This window comes from Vipera berus (genome assembly GCF_964194415.1).
Source record: "Vipera berus genome assembly, chromosome: 1".
Lineage (NCBI taxonomy): Eukaryota > Metazoa > Chordata > Lepidosauria > Squamata > Viperidae > Vipera > Vipera berus.
Window position 1 is genome coordinate 253,509,214 of NC_138202.1, and position 26,076 is coordinate 253,535,289.

The 26,076-nt window shown below is 39.3% G+C and overlaps 1 protein-coding gene across 1 annotated transcript in view; it reads right to left on the minus strand.

The window, feature by feature from the left end:
- Positions 1-25,224, minus strand: part of SCML4 (Scm polycomb group protein like 4) — a 44,487-nt gene extending 19,263 nt beyond the window's left edge. The window contains exons 1-5 of the mRNA XM_081325836.1: positions 25,054-25,224; positions 10,983-11,112; positions 9,175-9,375; positions 7,292-7,483; positions 397-666 (exon numbers count right to left, since the gene is read on the minus strand). Of these exons, the coding sequence (XP_081181962.1) occupies positions 397-666; positions 7,292-7,483; positions 9,175-9,375; positions 10,983-11,112; positions 25,054-25,209 (949 nt within the window). The 5' untranslated portion in view covers positions 25,210-25,224. The remainder of the gene's footprint in view (positions 1-396; positions 667-7,291; positions 7,484-9,174; positions 9,376-10,982; positions 11,113-25,053) is intronic.
- Between the last annotated feature and the right edge of the window lie 852 nt (positions 25,225-26,076).

A 26,076-nucleotide genomic window follows, 5' to 3' on the forward strand; every position in this document is an offset into this window, starting at 1 on the left:
ACATGAAATACAAAAGGAGCTAAATGAGAGTTCTAAATCATTGTTTGCATCAGAGCAGTCAAAAGAACTGAATGGGAAATCTAAAGTTACTTTCATAATTGTGACTTGTACAGATAGTATAATTTGTGTGGGTTTATGTCACAGCATTAAGCATAACTTCTATGGACTTGTGTGCATTAGATTGCATGAATAAGCCCTGCATGTCTGCAGACTTTGCACAGAGTCTCCATCCTTGCAGAGTTACTGCACAAAGGTTGGGGAAGGGTGTCAAGGTTTGTTGCCACAATCCTACTGTTTTCTGCATGCAATTACTGTACACACAATTGCTTTCTCAAGACTATAGAAATCAGTAAGATGATAAAATCATTACAAGACAAGGAAAGTGTTAAAAGTTACCATTTCTGTTTCCTTCCAGAATGGTTCCGTTTCTGGTTGGGCTGGATGTTTGATGCCTCAGAGTAGCGGTTGATGGTCCTCCAGAAGCCACTTGAGCAGAACGATGGCTGCAGGAAGAAGACGATCCTCCGCCGTGCCGTCCCTCTCCAGAACTCTGTCTCATAGAGTACAAAGATCCCATGCAATTAAATGCTGAATCAGAGGGATCAATGCTGTAGTGCTTTGTAGCCAGGGGTTCAACCAGATAATCCTCAGGTATAACTGTTTCTGCTTGAAAAAGAAGAATCAGGTTATCCTGGAATACAGTGCTATTTCCAAAAGCAAGAAAATTGATTTTGGAACTTGTTTTTATTCTGTTTTAAATACTGGACAGACAGTTTAAATCCACTAGCAAATTTAAGTGTGAGCCACTGTAAATTGAAAGAGTTGCATTATGCACAAATTATTAATGAGGATTTATAATAAAAATAGGTTGGAGTTAATTTTTAAGATAGTAGGTACGTAGTTAATTAATACTGCCCATCACTGACAACCTGAGACTCGGAGCTTAAATTGCTTTGGGATGATTATCTGAATTTGTGCAGAAAAGGTATTATTAGACTTAAATAAATATGTAAGTTCAGGAGTTTTCTGGAAAGATGGAGCAGAGGTCTCATCCTGCTCAATGGCACAAAATAAATCACAGAACAGTTAGTGATTACCTGACTACTAAGTCTCCTCTTCGCTTGCACTTACAAAAGAAAGGTGTGAAAGGGGAACTTAATTAGTAAAACCTTGTGCTAGATTTTGAGTCATGAAAATAATCAAAATGGATTTTGACAGATCTTTAATCTTTAATCAGAGAAAATGCTTTTTATTGATACAAGCCCTACGTCTTATTTGAAATGGGGGTTTGTTAGCGAATTACAGGGGAGAAGCCGACGTCGTCCTGTAGTGCACTGACTCCTTGGCAGCAGTTGTCTAATTCAGAGTTTTCAAACATACATTTATTTATTTATTTATTTATTTATTTATTTATTTATTTATTTATTTATTTATTTATTATTTTTCACAGTTCCTTTAATATACCACAAACTAACCAATGAAATATAAACATTTTTTCAAGTATTTAACATTTGTTATATCAGTAATGCTGTAGGTATTATATATCGCCATACATAAATACATACACGTAAGTCTGCTCGTCCATTTCCCCTTTCACTGTATCCACCCTCCTTCTCTCTCTTCCCTCTTCTCTACTTTCTTTCTCCCTTTCTCCTTTCTTTCCTACTTCTCTCTTCTTCCTCTCTTCTCCTCTCCTCTTTTCCTCACCACTCCCCTCCCCTTTCTCCCTTCTCCTCCTCTTTCCCTCCAACCTTCCTACTTCCTTCCCCCTCCTCTACTCTCTTCCCTCTCTCCTCTCCTTTCTTCCTGAGTTTTCAAACTTCTTCAGGCTGCAAAACCTGTTGATTAAAAAAAATAAAAAATCCTGGGATCCAGGATCAAGAGGCAAAGCTCTAATGAAAGAAAATTGTCTGTGTGGATGGAGGTTTCTTTGTCTTTAGTCTCATCAAGCTATACGGTGTTCTGTGAGACACATCCTGAAAAAACCTTGGTGTAACTTACTATTTTAGAATGCTTTAGGCATGATACTATAATGATGGGTGGCAGAATCAAAGAGTGGGAATCATGGATTCATTGGAGAGGCTTCTTATCTTTCACCTTACACTGAATCCCGGTTACCTGCTGCTGCAAAATACCGATACTCTGGTAAAAAGCAGTGGTTATAATATTTCAAATTTTATTTTCCATCGGTGTTCTCTGCATCACTATAATATTTTCTTTTATTCATTGGCATTAGCAAGCCATTATGACAAAAAATATTAGTCATTAAAATGCTACCAGGGAAGATAGCTCTTGACAGTTTAATTTCAGAAACACGAATGAACTAGACTGTGCATTATGTCCAGAATGTTATCACATTTTCTGCACATGCACATTAAAACAATAAAGGAAACAAAGACTGCCTGGGGATTCAGAATTTGCTACAGGAGCAAATGGAGATCTCTCTTTTCTCGGTAGATGATTTCTCTCTGATAAGAAGGAGTCTTCATAATATTATATGCAAATTTAAAAGTGACCTGCTGAGCCCGTAGTGAAGGATTCATCCTTTTGGCAACTGACCATATTCCCATGTTCATAGTAACAGTCTCCACAACACCTTCTCCCTTCAGATGTGGTGATTCAAATGAATCTCCATTTGTTCTCAAGGTCAGGACTAGTGTGCTAGTTTAGGAGATGGATGTTGTAGTCTTACATATCTGGAGGCTGCAAGGCTGCTCTAAATTTTTCTTGGAAGCAAACTACTGTATAGGAAGTAGCAGGCCCGCCATTCATTTGGGGGGTTATAACATTGTTTTGGGGTTATATAACTTCGTCTTTTTCCCTTCTCTACCACTGTATTTTCCTTGGTCAAAACAACAACAACAACCCCTAGTTACTAAGGAATATAGCCAATGTAAAAATATTGTGCTGGATATAAGCCAAGGGTCACTTGGTCCAATCTTGTGTTCTCACCAGATGCCTTTGGGAAAATCAGAATAAAGGCTTATGCTGTCTCATGAACTGATACTGAAAGACCATTCATTTCAATGCAAGCAGTATTAATTTGGAGATTAAGAAGGAATGTAGGGGAAGAGGTAATTGGAGTCATGGGACAACCCCCCATTTTTCAATGCCCTACAGTAATCTTCCCTTGGATATCTTCAACTGCAACTTTCCTTATTAGTTAGGAAAACGGGCCAGATTGGGATGGGTCAATCTATTTGCTATTTCTTTCAGACAGAAGAGGGAGACAGACAGACAGACAGACAGAGATTAGGTATCATGTTGCCTAATTTAATGAATGTGGGGTTCACTCTCTGTTTATATACAGTAGCTTTTAAATAGTGTTGAAATATATAACTTTGAATGCCTTTTATCTAAAAGTTACCTGTGTTCAAAGCCACATGTCGGGTTCCCTCTTCATGTTACCAGTGGCTAATCAGGCAACCAACAGAGGTACTTGCCAGATTGTAGAGGGTTAATAAATAACACTGGGAGGAAGGGAACCTTGTTATCTATCTTAGGCTCTATTCTAGCCGGCATCTGCCTGGGACATTGGCTACTTTTGAATTATTCTAGATTATGCAGCTGCCACTGCTGACTCAACCTGTGCTTCCTGAACCACCTGCGGCCTTCAAAGCTTTGCTGCTTATCTATTTAATAAGATGATAACTGTTTTCTTGTATTTAACAATAGCAATAGCACTTAGACTTATATACCACTTCACAGTGCTTTACAGCCCTCTCTGAGCGGTTTATAGAGTCAGCCTATTGCCCCCAACAATCTGAGTCCTCATTTTACCGACCTCGGAAGGAAGGAAGACTGAGGCAACCTTGAGCCAATCAGGATTGAACTGCTGGCAGTCAGCAGAGTTAGCCTGCAATGTTGCATTCTAACCACTGCATTACCACACCATTCTTCCTATCACAGCTACATTTTGGGATGCATGATCAGCAGTCAATGTGGCCCCTGGTTAAAAAAAAATTGTGAACCTTGGTTTTGGAACTAGATGACTGAGTCTTTCTGCAATCATGCCATGTGGAGCTAGGCAGTGAAGTCTCCCTAAGATTCACCAATTTATCTAAACTATTAGGGTCACATATTTTTGTTTACAAAATTGAAAATTATATACTGAGTGTATGCAGTATAAGATTAAAAAAACCAAACCCATATATTAGCAAAACTGATCAATCTGGTTTGAAATCTACCAAACAGATTCTCCTGTGACGTCAGAAGAGCGCAACACATCTGACCTCAGCTGAAAGCAGCAGAGTACACAAACATGTCTGGTTTGTGTAGGGAAAATGTTCACAAAATTACACATTAGGCTACGCAGTGGTGGGATTCAGCCAGTTCGCACCACTTCGGCAGAACTGGTAGCTAACTTTTTTGTTGCCCAGGCCCAGAATGGACTTCCGGAAGGGGCATCCACATAGAGAACCAGTTGTTCACATATTTGAATCCCACCACTGAGGCTATGGTCACAATAGAGGGGTGTCTGGACGGGGGAGAAACAAGGCATACAAAAGAGTGAAGATGGCCTCTGTGCCCGCTGAACTGAAACCCTACCCTTTTTTTTATATGTATGTTGCATGTGTGGTCCGTATTAAAAAAGAGAAGGATGTTCAATCATGTAGTCATGGACACCATCTTGACTTTTTTTAAACTCTCCTGCAGTTGCCCTTGAAATAGCCTGTCCCTTTACTGCATTGTTGTCATTGAAGACCTGGCAGAGGCAGCAGAACCAGCACTCTACTTTTGACTGGAGCTCAGCTTTCACAAAGAATGAAAATTCGGCCCCTCAAACCATCCCACTGCATCTCATTTTAAATGCTGGAGACAACCTAGCAACCTTCCCCTCACAAACTGCTTTAGACAGGCAAATAGCTTTCTATTAAATATTGTTGTGGTTGACTAGATTGCACAGATCTCCCGTTTCCCCCTTTAAGCCTGACCTTAATATTTTATGTATTGTTTAAAGGATAATGTTCCAGGCAGAGGAATCTATGAGGCAATAAATGAATTGTGCAGGTAATTAAATGACGAACCAAAGCCAGAAATACTGATAACCATAAAAACCATTTATTTTGACTGTACTCCAAAGCTATGAGCAGCAATTATTGTATTGGGGAAAGAAGATTGAATGCTACAGGACTAAGCGAAAGCAAGAATAAAATGGCACATTTGTGGCATACAAGGAACTGAACTCAGATTGCGTTTGTTGTGTTTTTCTGCCTTCAGAAGAAAACTTTGAAGTCAGGTGAAAGACACGTATGACTATTATGTTGAGCCATTAAAAGTCTTTTTAATGAAGTCCTCAAAGCATTTAATGCATTTTACAATTTGGATAAAAAAATATATGACAGTATAAAGTTTAAATTTCACAGCCTCCTTTGCCAGCACATTCTAAGAAAGACTCTATATTTGGCAGACCTGAAGATGACATAGAAGGAAAAAAACAACCCCTATCTCTCAAATTATATTTGTCTAGAATACATGGCAGAAGCGAGGCCAAACATGCACAACATGAATGCTTTTGAAATTAGATTTTTTTTTTACTTTAACAAAAACACATTTCACAGAAAGGCCAACAGTTATGCTGAATATCAAGACATCTCTCTCTCTCTCTCTCTCTCTCTCTCTCTCTCTCTCTCTCTCTCTCTCTCTCTCTCTCTCTCTCTCTCTCTCTCTCTCTCTCTCTCTCTCTCTCTCTCCTCCCCATACACACACACTTACACTATGGAAGAGAGCAGAACCAAAGGTTTCTTTATTTTGAATCACTGCAAAAATCAGAAAAAATCAGGTACTCCAATTGCCTACATTATTTTTAAAAGAATTTAACACACTCTTTTTCTCTTACACACACACACACACAGACATCACAAACATTCCCTGTAATCTTTATAACTCTTTCTGTTGTTCCCGACAGCCCTTCCTCACCAGTGCTACGTCTTCTTCTCACTAAGGTGTGTCCCTCTGACTACTCTTCAGTTCCTCCTCAGCTTTCTCCCACATATCTGCATGCCATTCCAAACTGGACAGGACAAGATTCTGCTACAATACCCTCTTATCAATAAAGCTGACCCCAGAAATCCAACCGGTTTCTGTTTCCTGAGGCTGCTACCCTTGAAAAGCTTGACCTGGGTCTTGAAAGTCTCCCAATTAGTTCTCCCGCTCAACGTATACCTGATGTACTTAAGACAGAATTACTTTATAGCTCCTTTTCACTTTTCTACCTTCCCAACCCTGCACTCAGAAATCTTCACCTTAATTCCCAGTGTTTTCTCACTCTTTCTCTGTTCCCAGATAGCCCATTATAATTTCCAATGAAAAATGGATGGCTGGGAAGAAGTTTCTATGAATCTTTCTCCCCACCCCACCCCACCCCCGTCCTCCATTTTTTTCCCTCAGAGAGTGCAAGGTCTGTGACAGGCAAAGTCATCCTCGGTTAAATTCCTTTTCCTTTCCTGAAACTGGCATTAGTTCTATAATTGACAAAAAAATACAGGCAAGAGAATTTAAATTAGGTGGCGGCACCTAGCTAACATTGGCGCATCTCAAAAGCTAAGCAGGATCAGATGCAAAATTCCTTTGGCAGGAGACCCCAGGACTGGGGCCAGTTTGAAAAATGAACACTATGCAGGAAAAAACCATTGACAAAGTACTACCTTATTATTGCCTAGGAAACTTTATGGAAACACAGCTCAAAGAAGACTTTAATTATATGAAAGTATCTATTTTTTCCTCCTAGCTTTGAACTAAACATCTTTTTTAGAAACTTAAGAGCTGGAAACCACCATGCAGCAGAACAGCCAAAACTCTTCCCCATGCTGCTGCAATCAAAATGGGTTGCTAGATTTCCCCCCTCCCCCAAAAGCCCAACCCCTATATATATTTTAGAAGTGAAGACTGAGAGTTCTGCTATATCACATCTGATTTGAGATGCAACTTAAATGTGTATGAAAAGAATTTTAGTTGGTGCGGAGCAAAAAGCAGCATTATACATTTTGGTATGATAATCAATTGGAAATAACTTAGTGGGATCTTTTTTCCTTCCATTCAATCATGTCTGATCCTCGGAGACTGTCTGGAGAAGTCCCTACAGTTTTCTTGGCAAGCTCTTTCAGAAATGGTCTGCCAATGCCTCCTTCCAGGGCTGAGAGAAAATGACTGGCCCAAGGTCACCCAGTTGGCTTTGTGCCTAAGGCAGGACTAGAACTCACAGTCTTCTTGTTTCTAGCCCAATACCTTAACCACTACACCAACGGCCTCACTCTTGGAAGATTCATATTTTTATAGCTCTTAAACCTACCTGATTCCATCTGTCCATTTTCATATTCTTCTGGGTTTTCAGAAGTGTTATATTGTGGAAAAGGCTGGTTGCTGAAAAGATTGTCGCATAATAAGTTGCGGCAAAGCTTTTTGAGGAATCGCAAAACATAACCAATACTGTTCACAACCGGGAGACTCAAGAGGTGTTGTTTTCCTTCAAAAGAGGCAGAAACTGAAGGAGAGATAGAAAAAAAATGTAGGTAGTTGTAGTTATTTCAGTGTGACATGCAAAGCAGGCTGATGTCCATGGGACTGAGTATGGCCCTTCCCCACCATTGATATAGTGAAACTGGTCTATATCAGTCTAATATGAAAGTTGTGACAAGAGAATTATTTGGGTTGGAGTTTATACTAATGGTTCCTCAGTTTTGTCAGTTTTGATGGAAATAAAAAAGATGTCAGCGATCTTAAAAACAAATGCTATATTTTCACTCTTGCTACAATGAACTGAGTCTAATCAGAAACTTTGAATTGCCACTGCAGTCATATTTACAGGAATTCGGCCTTAGCCATAGAAGAAAATAACAATAATTGTACTAAATATTACAACCTGGCATGTTTTCAGAATTCAGCGAAAGTATATATATTTTTTTGTATGTGTATGTTTAGCTTTTTGTTCTTTCAGGTGCAAATAGGATCAAAATGCCCAGAGGAGAAATGAAAATGGAAACAGAATATAAATAAATGTTGCACTGTGGGATAAACCTTAGAATTGCACAATGTGACAAGTCTTGGTAGTGGAGTAAAACAGATTTAATGGAGAAGATAATTGTCAATATTTTAAAAAAAACCAACCACATTTCTTAAAGCATATTTCCATCTGTATTTTTAAAAGGATGATATAAATATTGTGATTCATTACTGTATTTCAGTAATGAAATTCAGACATGAAATATGGATTAAAACACTTCAAAAAACAGAAGCCAGTATCCTAATAGCCCACTATGGTATAATAAATATATAATATCTCTTGAAGAGAATATGATCTAATGGCTAGCAGTTAGAGTGCTCGCACATGATCATTTCATTAAAATAATGTATGTATGTATGTATTTGATTTATATCCCATTTCATTTTCAGTCCGAAACTCCAAAGAGTAGAAGCAACATATCCTCCTCCCATTTTACAACCCTTGAAGTAGGTTGGGTTGAGAGAGAATGATTGGTCCAAAGTCACCCAGTGAGTTTCTGTGGTTGAAGGTAGATAAAATGGCTGTCTTTGTCCCAGCAGGTGATGGTACCTGTTTGACCTTAAGTTATGTCAACAAGCTGAGCAGAGTAACAGCTAATTAATACAGTACAGTACTTGTTTAGGATACTAGCAAGAGATCCAAGGATTGCAATATAGAGAAAAACAAGAAAAGTACATGTTCATATAGCCACAAAGAGTCAAACTCCACTTAACGCTTTACCTTAAACCATGACATATTATAAATGTGGAATCACCTAATTATTGACAAACAGGCATGGGGCACAGAAACTAGTTAAACAATGAAATCAGGTGGATTGGAAATGCAAAAAATATGGACTCTGTTCACATGTTCACACGAATGTATGACAACTCAAAGTGGAGATGAATTTCCATTGGTGAACAGCTTTTCCGACTTGGCTCTACTTATTCATTTATTAAATTTATATGCCACCCACCTCTCGTAGAGGTGACTCTAAGCAACTTACAACCAAACCAGACTTGCTCAAATATGGAATGGATGCATTACAGGCATAAAACAAAGCCCTACCAACTCTATTTTTTATCATTTTTATCAATGAATGCTGAATAGAATATTATCCAAGGCCCATGACCCTTGTTAGCACTCCTGAAAGCATAAATACATTTACTGCAATGCACTGTCTCCAGTTTTACCTGAAACCATTTCAGCGCCATAGCCCTGCTTGACAAGCGAGAAGACAGTCTTTTGCTGGTGGGCACAATCAATGCATGCCTGAACTGCCTGCTGTAGCACCGTGGAAGGTCGTTCAGGTCCAAAGTGATCTGGGAGTTGCTGCACTCTTTTTCGCTCAAGATACGGCCCCACATTCGCTTGCTTGTTGACATAAAGGCAGACTGCAGGAAGGGAAAAAGCCATTGTCCAAAAGGATCTCTAACAACTTCATAAAACATAATTTCCTCTCTGTGTCTCTAATTTGGTTTTGTAAACTGGACATTCAGGCCTTTGCAGACCCCACGTATCTGGCATCCTGTTGGGAAATGCTTCACTGGATAACTGTACAAATATGGATTTGTTTCCAGAGAACAGAAGTATTTCCAATCGTAGCCAGAAATTTAGGCATATAGAATGAGCTGAAAACCTTGGTTCTATATAATGAAGAAAATCATGAGAATAAAACATGGAAGAAAGCAAGAAATCAAATTGGTTAAAATTTGATAAAATGAAGTTTTGTTTTTTTTAAAAAAAGTTACAATTCCTGAGGAAGAAAGGGGATTGTGACTTTTTCTTCATCCATGTTTCTCTAATTATCCCAGAGGTCAGCATAAAGACTTTTACTGAGTCTTCCATATTATCTTGTATTCCATACTACTTGGATTTAAACTTTCAATGCAATTCATTACTATAACTTTGTTGTTGTTAGTTGCGAAGTCGTGTCTGACCCACCACGACCCCATGGACAATGTTCCTCCAGGCCTTCCTCTCCTCTACCATCTTCTGGAGTCCATTTAGGCTCACGCCTACTGCTTCAGTGACTCCATCCAGCCACCTCATTCTCTGTTATCCCCTTCTTCTATTGCCCTCAATCTTTCCCAGCATTAGGCTCTTCTCCAGTGAGTCCTTCTGACAAAAATAACCTTAATCAATCTATTATGTAGTTGCACAGATTAATAAAGTAGCTTGTAAAATTAATATTGGGTCTTTTCTGGAACAAAAAAGGCTAACATTTGATATACCAGAACTTTTTTCTTTTAAGAAGGATACTCTATTGTATGCAGGTCTATCTATGACTATGTCTTAACAGACCTGGTCTCAGTCATATTAAAACAAGACACATTATTATTGCTGGCCACAAAAGCGTTAGAGTTGTCATCATTCGGAACATTTCTGTCATCCTGTGACAGAGATTAGAGAGGTGACAAAGAAATTATCACATAGCAAAGAAGATAGATGTGCAGTGCTGTGGATAATACACAATTATTATAATCGTAATAAAAATGTAGTACTTGAAGTGTTAACAGCTACTCAGACTCGACAATAAAAAGTCTCAAAGTATTTTATTCTGGTTAAATAGGGGGTAATGGCAATAATAGCATTACACAGCTCCATAAGCCACTGAAAGCATGCATAACAAAGCAGAAAATGTAAACAAAGCCGGAGACCCCATTGTAAGCACAATTGAGGAGCGCAGATGGCTTTTCTAAGTTCTGATGATGGATCTATTCATGCAAAAGGACCCATATTTTACTTTCAGCCTGTGGCACAGAGTCTCTTAAATCAGAGTCAGTACACAAGTTGCTTCTGCGCATCTCTTTTTCTATTATGTACCACCAAAGTAGCAAATAATACTGAAAACGAAAATAGAGGAAAACATCAGTTTGGAAAGACAGCTGGCCAATTAACTGATAAGCTGTCTTGGGGCTCTCAGAAGGACAGGAAGAAAGCTTAAAAACCACTGGGTGTAAAACAAGGCTTTCATTTTGGTGGATTTGATTCCACATACCTGTGAGGGCTTGTGGTGCTGCTGAGTTGGGAATTGTAGCCGCATCCTGGGGGATTGAACTAATGTCAGGTTCTGGGGTGCTTCTTGGTGGGGAGATTGCTAAAGGAGTCATTAGAACACGAGATTTCAGCTGGAAGACATAACAGATGTTGGTCATGAATAAACATATCAAATCTGTTCTGTTATGCCACAACTTTGAGCTCTTTCAACTCCCCAAATTCTGTGACATGGCATTCTTTCCCCGATATAGAACCTAGTCCTAGAACATCAGAGTTGTCTCTTCTTAAAAGTGATGGAGCACCCACAACCTTTGAAGGCAAGCTGTTCCACAGGTTGATTGTTCTCACGGTCAGGAAATTTCTCTTTAGTTCTAGACTGATTCTCTCCTTGGTCAGTTTCTATCCGTAATTGCTTGTCTGGCCTTCAGGTGCTTTGGAAAATAGGCTGACCCCTTCCTCTCTATGACAGCCCCTCAAATATTGGAGCACTGCTATCATGTCACTGCTCCCACAGAGAGGGCCTCCTCAGGGTGCCTCCGATCAAAGAATGCCGATTGGTGGCCCCCAGGGGGAGGGCGTTCTCTGTGGGCGCGCCAGACCTGTGGAATCGCTTGCCGGTTGAGCTCCGGATGGCCCCCGACCTTCGCTCCTTCCGGCGCGATCTAAAAATGTACTTATTTGAACAATCTGACCTGGTCTGATGGGTTAGGGTTGGGGTTTTAAACATGTTCTTAATTATTGTTTTAAATTTTAAATTTGGGCATTATATTTAATTGTATTTTAACTTTTATATTCTGTTTTTTATATTTATTGCCCTGTACACCGCCCTGAGTCCTTCGGGAGAAGGGCGGTATAAAAATATAATAAATAAATAAATAAATAAATGTCTCCCCTGGTCCTTCTACTCACTAGACTAGCCATGCCCAGTTCCTGTAACCGTTCTTCATATGTTTTAGCCTCTAGCCCCCTTATCATCTTTGTTGCTGTTCTCTGCACTCTTTCTAGAGTCTCAACATCTTTTTTACATTGTGGTGACCAAATCTGGATGTAGTATTCCAAGCGTGGTCTAACCAAGGTCTTATAAAGCGATACTAACACTTCACGTGATCATGATTCTATTCATCTGTTAATGCAGCCTAGGATTGCATTGGCTTTTTTGGTTGCTATGGCTCATATGTAAATGATTGTCTACTAGGATTTCAAGATCCCTCTCACAATTACAGCTACTGAGCCAAGTTTCACCTAATCTGTACTTGTACATTTGGTTGTTCTTGCTTAAGTGTGAAACCTTACTTTTCAGTACAATGAATTTCACTTTGTTAGATAGGGCCCACTGTTCAAGTCTGTTGAGAGTTTATTAATTTCTCTAATTAATAATTAGAGAAATATAAGGAAGAGGAAGAAGAAGATAGAAACAAATTGCATTATAAGTTACCATGCACAACACTACCTTAAGGCAGGGCTTTTCAACCTTTTCACCCATTGTACCACTTTTAGAATATGGCCACATCCGAGCACCACCAGTCGCCTAGCAAGGTGTCAAAAACTTAACCAAAAAAAAAGGAAAAAAGTGATGAAGTACAGGTAGTCCTCAACTTACAACAGCTTGCTTAATGACTGTTCAAAGTTATAATGAAACTGAAAAAGTGCCCCCCAAGCCACAGCCGAGCAAAACACCTGCCTGCCTGTCCAGTGGCGCTCTTCCTCCTGTCCGAAGTTTTCATTGTTCTGAGCATTTCTGTTGAGGATTGGCAGTGAGGGTGGGGTGGGGGGGTGTTTGGTTATTATTCACCCTGTCTGCTGGGTGGTTGCAGCAGGTTTTGGTCACTTCACATGACCCTGGGACATTGTGACCAACATAAATATGAATCAGTTGCCAAGCATCTGAATGTAAATCACAAGACCCTGGAGATGCTGCAACATTCCAGCTGGTCGCTGCTTCTTCTGGGCTTAGCAGAAGCACCAGGATCAGCACCAAGCTCCAGCTGGAGCCTGGTGCTGATCCTAGTGCTTCTGCTGAGCTCTGACAGCCCTGTAGCTCCAGCCATCTCTCGCTCAGGCTTGTGCGGTGCTGCCACCAGTTCAGCTCATTCCCCTCCCCCGCTACCACTTTTCTAGGATGGTCACGTACCACCTGCCAGGTGCCAATGTACCACAGGTGGTACCCATACCACTGGTTGAAAAGCCCTGCCTTAAGGTGTAATTTGTCCCAGAATTTATTTCTTCCAGAACTTAGAAAAGAGACAGTGGGGAATCATCAAGGTCTTTATACTCACACTCCCAATGTGCATCTTAGTTGGAAAGTATCACTAACTTGCAATTACTCTTATCGATATAATTATTTTCATATATTATATACTGGGATACAATTTAGTTGCTACTATAAGGTAAAGGTAAAGGTTCCCCTGCACATGCGTGCTAGTCGTTTCCGACTCTAGGGGCCGGTGCTCATCTCCGTTTCAAAGCCGAAGAGCCAGCGCTTGACCGAGGACGTCTCTGTGGTCATGTGGCCGGCATGACTAGATGCCAAAGGCGCCCGGAACGCTGTTACCTTCCCACCGTAATGGTCCCTATTTTTCTACTTGCATTTTTACGTGCTTTCGAACTGCTAGGTTGGCAGAAGCTGGGACGAGTAACAAGCGCTCACTCTGTTATGCGGCACTCAGGATTCGACCCGCCAAACTGCCGACCTTCTGATCGACAAGCTCAGCATCCTAACCCACTGAGCCACCGCGTCCCTTTTAGTTGCTACTAAGGGACCTATTAAAAGTCAGTTATGTAAAATCTACATGTTCAAAGACATATTTCCCCCTTTTATAAATGTCAGTCTGACACATGCTTATCGCAGTCCCTACATCCTTCTAAATGAAATTTCTGTAAATATATTTCCACCATACTGCCACACATGTCAATAAGTAATAGTGATAAAGCTGGTATGATTAAATCCATCTGGGTTTTTTTCTATAAATGCTACAAGACATATGTCTTTGTAAACATGGAGCACATTTAGCAATTTACTGAGACAGACTTGGGAAGCAAATATGTAATTTATAGATGTGCATCCAAAGCCAAGATCATATTATAAGTTAAAGCAGGATAATGTGAAACAGGTTTTCATATATCCAGGTTGGAGAAAATAAGTTTGAACTCACTGCAGTTTGGCAAAGACGATCTCTATCTGCAAATTGGAATGATCTGCTGCAGCCTTTTCTTTTCTTGCTCTTAACTTCTGTTGCCATTACCCCTTGTTGCGAGAGTATGAATGAGTCCCTGATGAGTACAAATGCCATGTCCAACTACAGCTCTAGTTCAACTGCAGCTGAGTCAGCTGCAGATTCTGTAGGCTGTAATCAGCTAGACCGAGGTGGGGAACTATGGCCCTTTTATGACCTGTGGATTCAACTCCCCAAATTCTTCAGCCAGCATGGTTGGCTCAGGAATTCTGGGAGCTGAAGTCCACAAATCATAAAGGGGCACTACTGTAGTTCCCCACCTCTGGTCTAGACTTTACTAAAGAGATTGGCCCCAGGTTGACTTTTATAGGTATGCAACAATATTGCAGCTAAAGGGCTGCATGCTTTTCACTCTATTTCTACCGCTAATCCCTCACAAAATTCAAAATTTGCAGCAGATTTTTTTTTTATCAGTATCAATTTTACCTAGCTAGAAATGCTGAGAACCACTAGAGAATACCATGACTTACTCCCTGAACTGCCGAATCTCCTGAAAGAATAAAAATGTATCCACTCACATTCCATGCAAAAAAGAAAGAAAGATACAACTAGTCTCCTCTCCTCCCATCCAGGTATTCAGCGTGTGTGAATGCATGTGCCACTGGGTCAGTGTTGACTCCTGGCAACTGTTTTGGATTAGCCACTGCAGATTTTTTGGTGAAGTTTTTTGGAAGTACTTTGCCATTATCCCTTTTCTAGGGCTGAGAGCGTGTGACTGGCCCAGTGGGCTTTTTTTTCAAGAATATATACAGGTAAAAGGAATACCTTTCTCCATCTCTACTGAAGCTATTTTTGTGACAAATTACAATGACTGGAAAGCTAGACAAATATTGTGTAAGATCCACCCAGAGTCAAGTAACTCTCCAGAAACTGGGACTTTATATTGTTCCATGAAAGAAATGGAAGATGAACAGCCTGAAATAAAGTCCAGCACAGAACCTTCATAACTGCACTTGATTTCTCTGACTCCTTAAGCTTTATATTTCTTTTTTTAAAAAATATTTTAAAATATTTTCATAATAATGCTATAAACCCACAAAGCCAATCCAAAGCAGTAAAGGGGGGGGGAGCGGGGGAGAGAAACCTTGTCTAATTTAAACAGACTTTCACATAGACAATCAAAAGCAATGGAGAAGAAAATTGCATGTTAGAAGTTCTAATTTAGATCTGATGTAGAGTTTATAGAACACAGTAAATCAATAAATGAAATGATCTCATTTGTTTGCCAAAATGAAAATCACCAGATACAAACAATCTGCCATTACATGCTTGTGCCTAACCTCACACAGGTTTTTTTTAAAAAAACTTATGCAACTTTAACCCTAATTTTGTTTGTCCCTTGAGTCAAAATACTCTCTCTTACACTTGTTCTCACATTTGTGCATACACATATACAAATATAGAAATACTTTATCTAGGAAGATAGTAGTAGTATTTTATGGCAAGTCTAATCTCTCCCAAAATCTAAAATTTGCCACCTAGTGAATGGTCCAGACCTAGTGAATGTTCTATCAATGCAAAGTATATTTCCCTAATCTGGCACTGCCCAAATGGGCTACAGTACAATTTTCCTGGTACGCAAAGCTATACAGCCTGGTGATCAAGAAAGTGGCAAGTCAATGGTTCAATAAACTGTGGTGACCCGGTGGTAACAATGCAGTATTTCAGGCTAACTTACCGCTCACTGCCAGCAGTTCCATTTTAACTGGCTCAAGATTGACTATCCAAGGACGGTAAAATGAGAATCCAGATCACTGGGGACAATATGCTAACTCTATAAACCACTTAGAGAGGGCTCTAAAAGCTCTAGGAAGTGGTATATAAGTCTAAGTGCTATTGCTAATACATCTGGGCAGCCTCATATGAAAGCAGCATCTTACTTCCTGGAATGCTGAGCTAGTCTTCATGTCTTTCCCTGGGCATGTCTGCTCCTGTATTGTGGAGAACTACAAACAAACAAATGTGCAGGCTCTTGGAAAATGGTAGGTCTGAACTCCAGATCTACTGGAAGCACCATCTCTATAAACAAAAACTGCAGAGCTGGTTGGGTTTCCTGGATTAGGGGTTAAACTCAATAGGAGTGTCTTTCAACTGAGGCCTCAGATTGGACCCCTCTTTAATATGGATCATGAACTAGGATTCAGCATAAAGACAAAACCTGATCTGAACAGACTAAACTGCGAAGTTCCTGAGTGATTGCATCTTTGAATCTGGACATCCCTAACTATTTCTATCCAATTGTCCCAGTGGCGGTCCCATGTTGGCGCTTTTCAATTTAGCTTTCCTTGGTGTTTAGCGAGTTTAATCCTATTTTTGAGTTCCCGTTAGCCCTTCAAGGTGGACATCGTCAGGAAACATAGATGTTAGAACTCTGTTGATATGGTCATAATATTGCAAAATATGGTTATAATATTGATGGGATTTGTCCTTCCCTCTCTCTTATACCAAGGAGAGTGAAGGCAGGGCAATCCTGGGTTCCTTTCTCATCCTATTTTCCTGGGCTAAATTTATGTTTTCATAACAGCTGCCACATATATTCTTTTACTGTTCCTTGTATTTGCCCTTTCTACAAAACAGAGGCAAAAACCATGCTTTGAAATAGCACAGGGAATGGATGAAAATCTTCCACTTGTATAACACATTTGCTAAAAGAAAATTTTGGAGTGGGTTCCCATAGTCCATCAGCAGAATGAACAGAGAAGTCCCCAGATACAGCAAGAAATTATTGCCAAATTTTGAAGTTAGCAAACTAACCCACGTTGCCATCTAAATGTGCATTAAGGAAGCATTACACCACAAGCCCAGATCAATCTAAGCCCACCACTGTTTATGTTGTACTTCACTGAAACAGAAATGTTTACCCATAGAAATTTTAAAAAAGCAAAAATCCAACTATCTGAAAAATGTTTCCTTGACAGAATAATATATTCTCGGAATTATTATTATTAGTGTATGGCATTGTTACAGTAGCCAGGAGACTACAATGCAATTGCAGAGTAGTAGTTTGGCTGCCAAGGTATCAGCTCTGTTGTAGGAAACTCTCACGTGCCTCCCACAGTGCGTCACAAGAGGGCAAGCTGGTTTCTCATCAGAAAGAAGACAAGTGGGTCTTCCTGCACATCACCCAAGGCACCCTCCCTCCCCAGAACTGCCTCACAAACAGATGCCACAACTGGGAAGGTTCAGAGGACAGGAATCTGACTGACTGCACCAAGCACCAGCTTATTCGGGAGCTCACCTCAAACATACAGTGCTAGAACTTGAACCGCTGGAGTGGAAAACATCTCCAGTGTTATTAAGCCATTGAGCCACCATGCCTCTTATATTCTTGGAAATGAATAAATCAGTCATTTAGCTTTGGCTCTGAATAAAGACATTTGGGAAATGATAAGCACTGCACACATACACACAAACATAGACGTGCACCAACATTTCAGTGAAATACTGCAGCACATTCACATTTTTCGGGACTATTCTTCAACCACAGTGGTAGCACCTGATAATTTTAAAGCTTGGACTGGTCCTACAACAGTTCCCTTTGGATAACTATGACTTCAGTTGTGAATCACACACGGCTTACTTGACAATAAGTGTAGCAGCAAATGCTCTCTGGAAAACAAGTGCCTGTATATATTCCTATTGGATGTTTGCTGATGCTGGAAACTGGGCCGAAGGAGAGGGAGCAGGAATGGAGGGAACAGAGACTATATTAACATTTTTATTTTTTATTTAAATTATGAATAGACTGCTAGACGCTTTCCCCCAAGGATGTAGAAATCCCTCTCTTAGGTTGTTATGGACCCATTTAGCCCTCCCTTCAACTAGACTGTCATTCCTCCACCACTGACACTGGAAATCATTATGTCGGAGTGAAATAGGCTACTTTATTAAACATGGCTTCTCCACAAAAATAGCATTAGGTATGCATAAGCAGCATGGAGATGGTAGTGGTGAACAGACGGCTTCATAAATATGTAGATAAGGGGCAAAGTGTAATAAATCTGGATCTCCAGAGTGGTACTTGTGAAAAGCTATTTTAGCAAAACCTTTGAGAGCAAAGCTCAACATACAACCCTGTCATCTGAACTGAAATCTTTCCCCAAATTGGGATTAGATGATCTTGCAGTTTTAATGTGGATGGGATGTGGACTCTTGATATATGTAGTTTACAAACAGAATGACAGCACAAAAGGCTACACACAATCACACACTTGCTCCAGTCAAGTGAGAGTGCAAGGTGGCAAGCCAAAAAAAAAACAACTTGTAGCAGAACCAGCAAAATAAGTGCCTTCCAGGAAGACAATGTTTGGGAACTAAAGGAAACCATGAAGGCAGTGGCAAACATTCATAGTGATTACTTACTGAGTTAAAAAGAGGGAAAATATTAATTTTTTTCAGCTGAAAAATCTGCCAAAAACTGGTGTCAAAATGAGTAAGCACTGATGTCTCGTATAATGCAGTTGCTAAATAAATTCACAAGGAAGAAGTAAAGCCACCTATTGTAAATAACACTGATGCCTGTACAGTTATGTGTTACAACATAGCATAGAAATGCAGATCCACAATCCAACTGTAACTGTAAACTTGTTTGCTTCACATTGTCCTTTGGTTATTTTGTAAAATGTTTTTTTGTATTCCGAGGAGCCTGAGAATTTCTCTAGTCTCCTGAACATTTAGCAACTAAAACAGTCCTTTTCTATCAGAAAGGCAGATGATAAATGCAATCAGGAATAAAATAAATAATAACCTATCAAAACAGAACTGGTTTTAGAAATAAAATATCCTCAAAGTGGTAATCAAATCTGTAGATAAATCGACACTACCATTACCCTAGATAAAATCAGATTGTAGGAACAAGCTGATGAAATAATTAGGGAACAATTTCTTTTGCATATGTTTCTGCTGATGTCTTTAATCTTCTTGTAAACTGCCAAGAATGGAAGACCTTAGAAATAGAAGAAATAAACAAATAAAATGTGGGCAATTTCAAGTTGGATGTCCTGCATATTTTAATGGTTATAGTAAAACTACACTCTTATTAAGGAATATTAATGGGGAGACCTTTTATTTTGTTACCAGTCCAACTCTGAGTGTTTCAATAGTCTACAATTCTTTCCAAGGTAGGTAGGTAGGTAGGTAGGTAGGTAAGTAGGTAGATGATAGACAGACAGACAGACAGACAGACAGACAGACAGACAGAATACATGATAAGTATCCTTGAAGTTACTGTGTTCAATATAAGCATTCTGCAACATTTTGGATCATCATTTACTCACAACAATAAAACTCTCACCTACTTACTTGTTTTAATTTATGCACATTGCAATCAGAAAGATTCTTGGTGATTAACAATAGATCTATAACAATACAACAAACTCCACCAAATAATAAATTGAGAAGTGTAATATTTGATGCAATGTGATGAAATAAAACACTCAAAATATTGAGATTTTGTTTTTAAAAAAGGAAAAGAAGCAATTAGCACAAAATTTTACAGACAACATAGAAGGAAACCAAAGTAAATAGTAATGCATATGCTCTAAATGTAAGAGGTTTTTTTGTATCTGTATATTTCACATGCAGGAGTAGCATAGTCAAGCATCTTTTTATCTTATAGATCAGGGTGTCAAACTGCCGGCCCGTGGGCCGGACGCGTCATCCAGAAGTCGCACCCACCCCATTGCCGGCAATGGCAAAACCGTCCCAATACGTTCGTGATGTCATGTGACGTTGCGAGTTTGACATGTCTGTTATAGATGCACACAATCTCTGTCAAAACTTCTTCAGTCAAGAGTTGCTAGATATCATAACAGAAAAGTTACAGGTAGTCCTCTGCTTACAACAGTTCATTTAGGACCGGAAAAAAGTGGCTTCTGACCATTTTCCATACTTATGACCATTGCAGCTTCCCCACGGTCACATGATCAAAATTCAGACACTTGGCAACTGACTCTTATTTATGACGATTGCAGTGTCCCAGGGGGTCATGTGATCCCCTTTTGCGACAATCTGACAAGCAAAATCAATGGGGAAGCCTAATTCACTTAACAACGGTGCTATTAACTTAACAACTGCAGTGAACCAATTAACAACTATGACAAGAAAGGTCATAAAATGGGACAAAACTCACTTAGCAAGTGTCTCATGTAGCAACAGAAATTTGGGGCTCATTTGTGGCTGTAAGCCAAGGACTGCCTGTACTCTTTCAGATTAGAGGATTGATTCCATCTCAAAAAGAAGCCAAGAATTTTGCATCAGCACCTTCATTTACAGCCAAATTAGACTATTACCAGATTTTAGGTAGTGATTCAAACCAATTTCAAAACAATATGGTCTTTTATCGGTACCATATATGGTGATTTTTTATGACTTTTGAATTGTCCATAATTATAAATGCAGAGATGCATAGAATGGACTGCAACAGGCATATTTAGTTTTGAATTTACTGCATTTTTAATGCAATCGCTCAGAAAAAATAATAATGGAAAATGGAAAATTATACAAAACTTATGGATAAGAATTCATTTCTTCATTTCACCTATATTCACTTAAATATAATATTCAATATGAACACTATATCTCAAAATAATGTCGAGAGGAGCTTTCAATACAATATGAAAGAGTTACTGTTATGACAGAGATGCTTTTCTCGAAGAATTATCCAAGCCAGATATAAAAACTATTTTTAGATGATAGAAGTTCCAGAGAAATCCTTATGGACAGGATAAACAAATGTCCCTTGGACTATACTGTATACCAGAGTTCCCCCACACTTACGGCTCTTACCCCCTCACCTCTGGGGTGAGGGGAAGGGAGAGAGGATAGCTCCGCACAAGCGACCAGCAAGCATGTACTTGCATGCAGCTTCATTTGTACAAGCGGCATGCATGCACACCTGCTGCTCACGCAAATGGAGCACACGCGCATACGCTCTCTGCTCATGCAGAGGATGTGCACACATGAGCTGGCCATTTCCACAGCCCAGTTGCAATCTCCTCACGGCCCACTAGTGGGCTGCAGCCCACAGGTGGGGGGACCCTGCTGTATACAAATAATTTATTTATTTTATTTGTTTCGATTTATATACCGCCCTTTTCCCGAGGGACTCAGGGCGGTTTACAGGGCAAATTAAAACAGTGCAATGTACAAATTAAAATAAAATAAAATTAATAGCCCCAAAAGAATTTAAAATTTAAAACCTTAAAAGCCCTCAGTCCAGGCCGGCTAACTGAAATAGCCAGGTTTTTAGGTCCTGGCGAAATGAGCGAAGGTCGGGGACGATCCAGAGTTCCACAGGCAGTTGATTCCATAGGGCAGGCGGGCCCACCGAGAACGCTCTCCCCCTGGGGATCGCCCGCCGGCACTCCCTGACCACTCCCTTAATGCTGTCTTAAGAATCTGTGAGAAGAGTACATGACTGTAAACTGAATATGAATCAACAATCTGCAATCTGCAAAAAAGGCAAATGAAACTTTAGACTGCACCACAGAACTACAGTTTTCAAGGTACATAATTTCCTTCTTCTTCTGCAGTGATCATCTTTCTTCCCCCTCCCCTCCCATTTCAAATATTATGTCAAGTTCTGGCTACCTCACTTTACGAAGCATTCAACAGACTACATCAGATATAGAGAAAGGTAGCAAACATCATGAGGGACTGGAAACTACTGTAAATCATATTAAGAAAAATGAAAAGAGCTGAGAAGGTGTTTGAAAGAAGAAGAATATAATAGTAACCTGAAAGGGATGCTATATAGAAGTCACAACCTGTTGTGTATCACTCCAGAGCACAGAATGTAGAGTAATTATGGTTTGTTGTAGTCAGCCAGATGTTCAGTCTGGATCTGGCATTTTTATCCACCTATTGAGTCATTTCCAAGAACTTGGGATAGTCAGATGTTGATGTTGATGTTGTTAAAGGTATCACTGCAAGATGTAAGTTGTTCAAAGTAAAGCTGCCTTTTGCAATTGACTGATGGTGATTTTGTCAAAGCCATTGATGTTCAAGTGATGCTCCAGCTGTTTTGGGATTGCGTCTAAGGCACCTATTACTACTGGTACTACCTTTGCTTCCTTTTGCCATAGTTGTTCTAGTTCTATTTTCAGGTCTTTAGAATTTTGTTATCTTCTCCAGTTCTTTCTCTTCTATTCCGCTGTCTCCAGGTACTATCCACTATCCAGACTTATTATTATTATTATTAATGAAAAATTTATTTGCCTGAATTACTCCAACCCAATAATAAGAAAATATCTATTTATCACACTTTCAATTTTTTCTTGAGTTTCCGCTCTAGTTGCTATAAAATGTAAGGCAGAAAAGTTGTACCAATTACATTTTTTTAAAAAAAAATCCATATAAAACAAGGAGCTTTGTAAAATCTGCTCACTAAGATTTAGGTGCTAAAATAACTTACAACCTCCATAATAATATAAAAGACAAGTTTCACTGTTCAGCCTTAGGCATCTTCATATATTAAAAAGTATCCATAGAAGAAAAAAATATGTATCTCAGGGTTGGACTGTGGAATTTTTGGTGCTCTCTGAACTTGTTGGTTTCCTTTAGATATTTCCTTATCTGACTAATATTAGCAGTCATAATGACTGTGGGGTTTGTTCCCTGCTTATATACACAGTGGCTTGCCCTGCCAACGTAGGTGGGGTGTGTGGTTATAGCAGATAAACAGAGATTAATACTAAACAATCAAGCAGAAAGCAATATTCTCATAATCAAAAAGCTATCAAGGAGGCAATCAAGTAGACAAAACTAAGCAGATACTCTAATCAAGAAGGTACCAAGGAAAAACACATATTCCTACCTACACTGGCAGAGCAAGCTACTATATATAAACAAGTAGCAAACTCCACTTTCACTAGCAATGATGTTGCTACCTAATCAGGTAATGAAATGTCTGCAAACAAGCAGCCAAGCTGACAGAGTACCAAGGACTCCATATGTTAAAAAGTCTTCCTACAATGGAACAATTGCATCTGAATGAGAAGTTAGTTTAGAAGTAACTCATACTTTTTGAAGTCTGGATTTACCATTAAAATCAATGTTCTGTTATTAAATCATCTGCTGTGCAATTTACCAAATATCATGGGTGGTCACATAAACTGATTCTCTAAATAAATATCCATGCATGTGTTTTTTTCTAGTCATCTTTACATCTGGTAATTGTTGGAAATTCATAATAGCTCATAATGTTGTTTTTTTTAAAAAGGACACAATAAAAACCAGATGAAAAAGACAGAATTAATATCACATGTAAAAGTCTTGTAGTCTTGGCAAGCTTCCTAAAGATTAAAAATGACCAGCTCTGATTGGACTCGCTTTCTAGATTGGATGCATTTACATTAGTAACCTAACAGGGGTCTCCAATCTTGGTAAGATTAAGACTTGTAGACTTCAACTCCCAGAATTCCTCAGCCTTAAAGTTGCCAAGGTTGGAGACCCCTGATCTAACAGACTTTATGAAGGTGAAATCTCAAAGGAACTAGAAGCAGAACACTCTGTTTTTGATATTGTAAACATTGTGTGATTCGTGGAGGAACCTGGCAAATTACAACTTATTTTATAGCTTCTAATGCAATATATTAGTAAATATCCTATAAAGCTTGATTCCTGGAATGAAAACATTAAATCTTTTCTGGTTTTTTCTTTTTTTGGCCACAGTTCAAAATAAGTAATTTCTCCTATCTGATCAGGAAATAGAGCTTTTTTTGATATTTGTAACCATAGCGTTTTTACTGTTAAATGTAGGAACTCTTATTTGGTTTAAAGTAGTTATTTTGCTTTATCAGCAATCTGAAGAAGAACTACTGTATAGAGAAAACAAAGAAATGTTTGGTTGTAGGAAAGTCCCAAAATGACTTCATGGCAAATGGAGCTGAAAAAAAACTCAATTTCTTTGAAGCTCTAGAGAACTGCTCATGATTACTGTCAACAATGCTATGCAAAGAGATTAATGGCAGTTGTACACTATCACTATCCACTCCTCTATCCCTCAAAACCTTTACAAATGACCTGCAATCCCTCCGACTACTCAGAATAACCAAGAACATTGCATTGCCCAAGCTTTTACACACTTCAATAACAACTAAATTCCTCATGCCTTACTTTACCCAAAGAAGGAAGGAAGACCAAAGCAATTCGCTGCTTAATACCTAGCCTGATACTTGCCAAAGGAAAAAGAGAAGTGCAGTATGTTGTCAATTTCACCTCTGCTCGTTTCACCTGAATTACTGAGGAAGAGATGTAGAGCTGTCAAACCAACATTTCACAACACAATCTGCTAGGGCAGCTGAACCTCAGATCTCAGGAAGAAGGTTGAGGCATGAATTCCCTCAATGGGGAAGCAGCTTGCATCCAAATTCCAAAGACCCTCCTCCTCCCCCGCCCCCTTATTGCAGCTGAAAACCAATTCCTCTTCCCCTACTACACAGCTAAGTGGTAAGTAAACTAGCTCAGCTGCCAAAGAAAGTCAAACGGCATGGGGGTCATAGAAGCGAAAAGCTTGTTCAGCAGCAGTAGCAGCAAATTGTCCTGTGGAGGGAAGTATATTTATGCCATTTCCTAAGCCACTAATTGTGGTTCATGCAGAATAGGTAGTTTCACCTATACAACGATTTTTGGAAGGCTTCATAAAAACCCAATAGACATGCTCCCCCAGAACAGGCTGTTACAAATTTCCCTCTAGATCTAGATAAGCCAGCTAGAAGAGTCTACGTCTTCTGATAATACCCTGAACAAAGTGCTCTGACGAAGCTTTGCACAAGGACAGAATCTAAGCAAAGGCAAAAAAAAAAAGTAAAATAACGAAAGAAGCAGAAAATATCATACCTTATACCCAGGTTTTCTCCCTCGCTTCTTTGGGATCTTCACAACCGGCAAAGATCCAGGAGGTGAAGAGTAAAGATTATGAACTGCCATTTTCATAGGGCTGGAATGGAGTGGGGGTCTTCCTCTTTTTCGGCCTGGAATTCTGGAAGACTGCATGTCAACAGAATCCAGTCTTGGAGGCAGGAACGGCAAATGATTCATAAGTAAAGGAGCTGCAATTTTTTTAAAAAAATTGAAAAGTGAGGATATATTTAACATGCATAATGCAACCATCATTATTCCCCAGCATGATAGGTGCCATTTTGTGAATAAAGAGTAAGAAATACTGAAGTAAGCAAAAGAAAAATAAAAGCACATGATTTAAAAAAAGAAGGAAATAGCTAAATTCAGTTCACACAGGTGCCATTTACTATACCTCTCCATACCTTTTGATCCTTGCAAACAATCCTTCTTTCACCATGTCCATACACTGTTTAAAATATTAATTTTGTCCTTTAAACTTTTTGTCCTTTTTTGTTTTGTTTTGTTTTGAGGCTCACTTTCATTCTATTCCACCATGCCTTTTTTTTTTTTTGGTCTTCCCTTCTTCTCAACCCATGCACTCTTTCTTCACATATACATTTTGCAATTTGCTCTTCATTCACTTTCTCTATATACTGTAACTAAATCATCCGCACAGACTCCTTTTTCACTGATCACTCTTCTATATCAATTAATGTTCAATGGGCACAATTAATTCTTGATTCTCATGAATGAAGGCGAATATACGTAACGTGTCCCAGGATAATGTTGCAGGATCCAATCTGGGTCAGTCACCATAAGTTCCCTGAGGATAGGCTCCAGCTCAAGTCCAAAAGCTCAGAAGACTAAACCTCTAGTCCTGGTGACCGACTCAGATTCCTGATTGTCTCTCTTGCTTGACAACAAACAGTTCTTAACAACTCTATTTCCACCACATTCAACTTATGTTTGACCACACATATCCTCACTTCCATGTAATAAAATAGGCAGAAACCTGTTCTT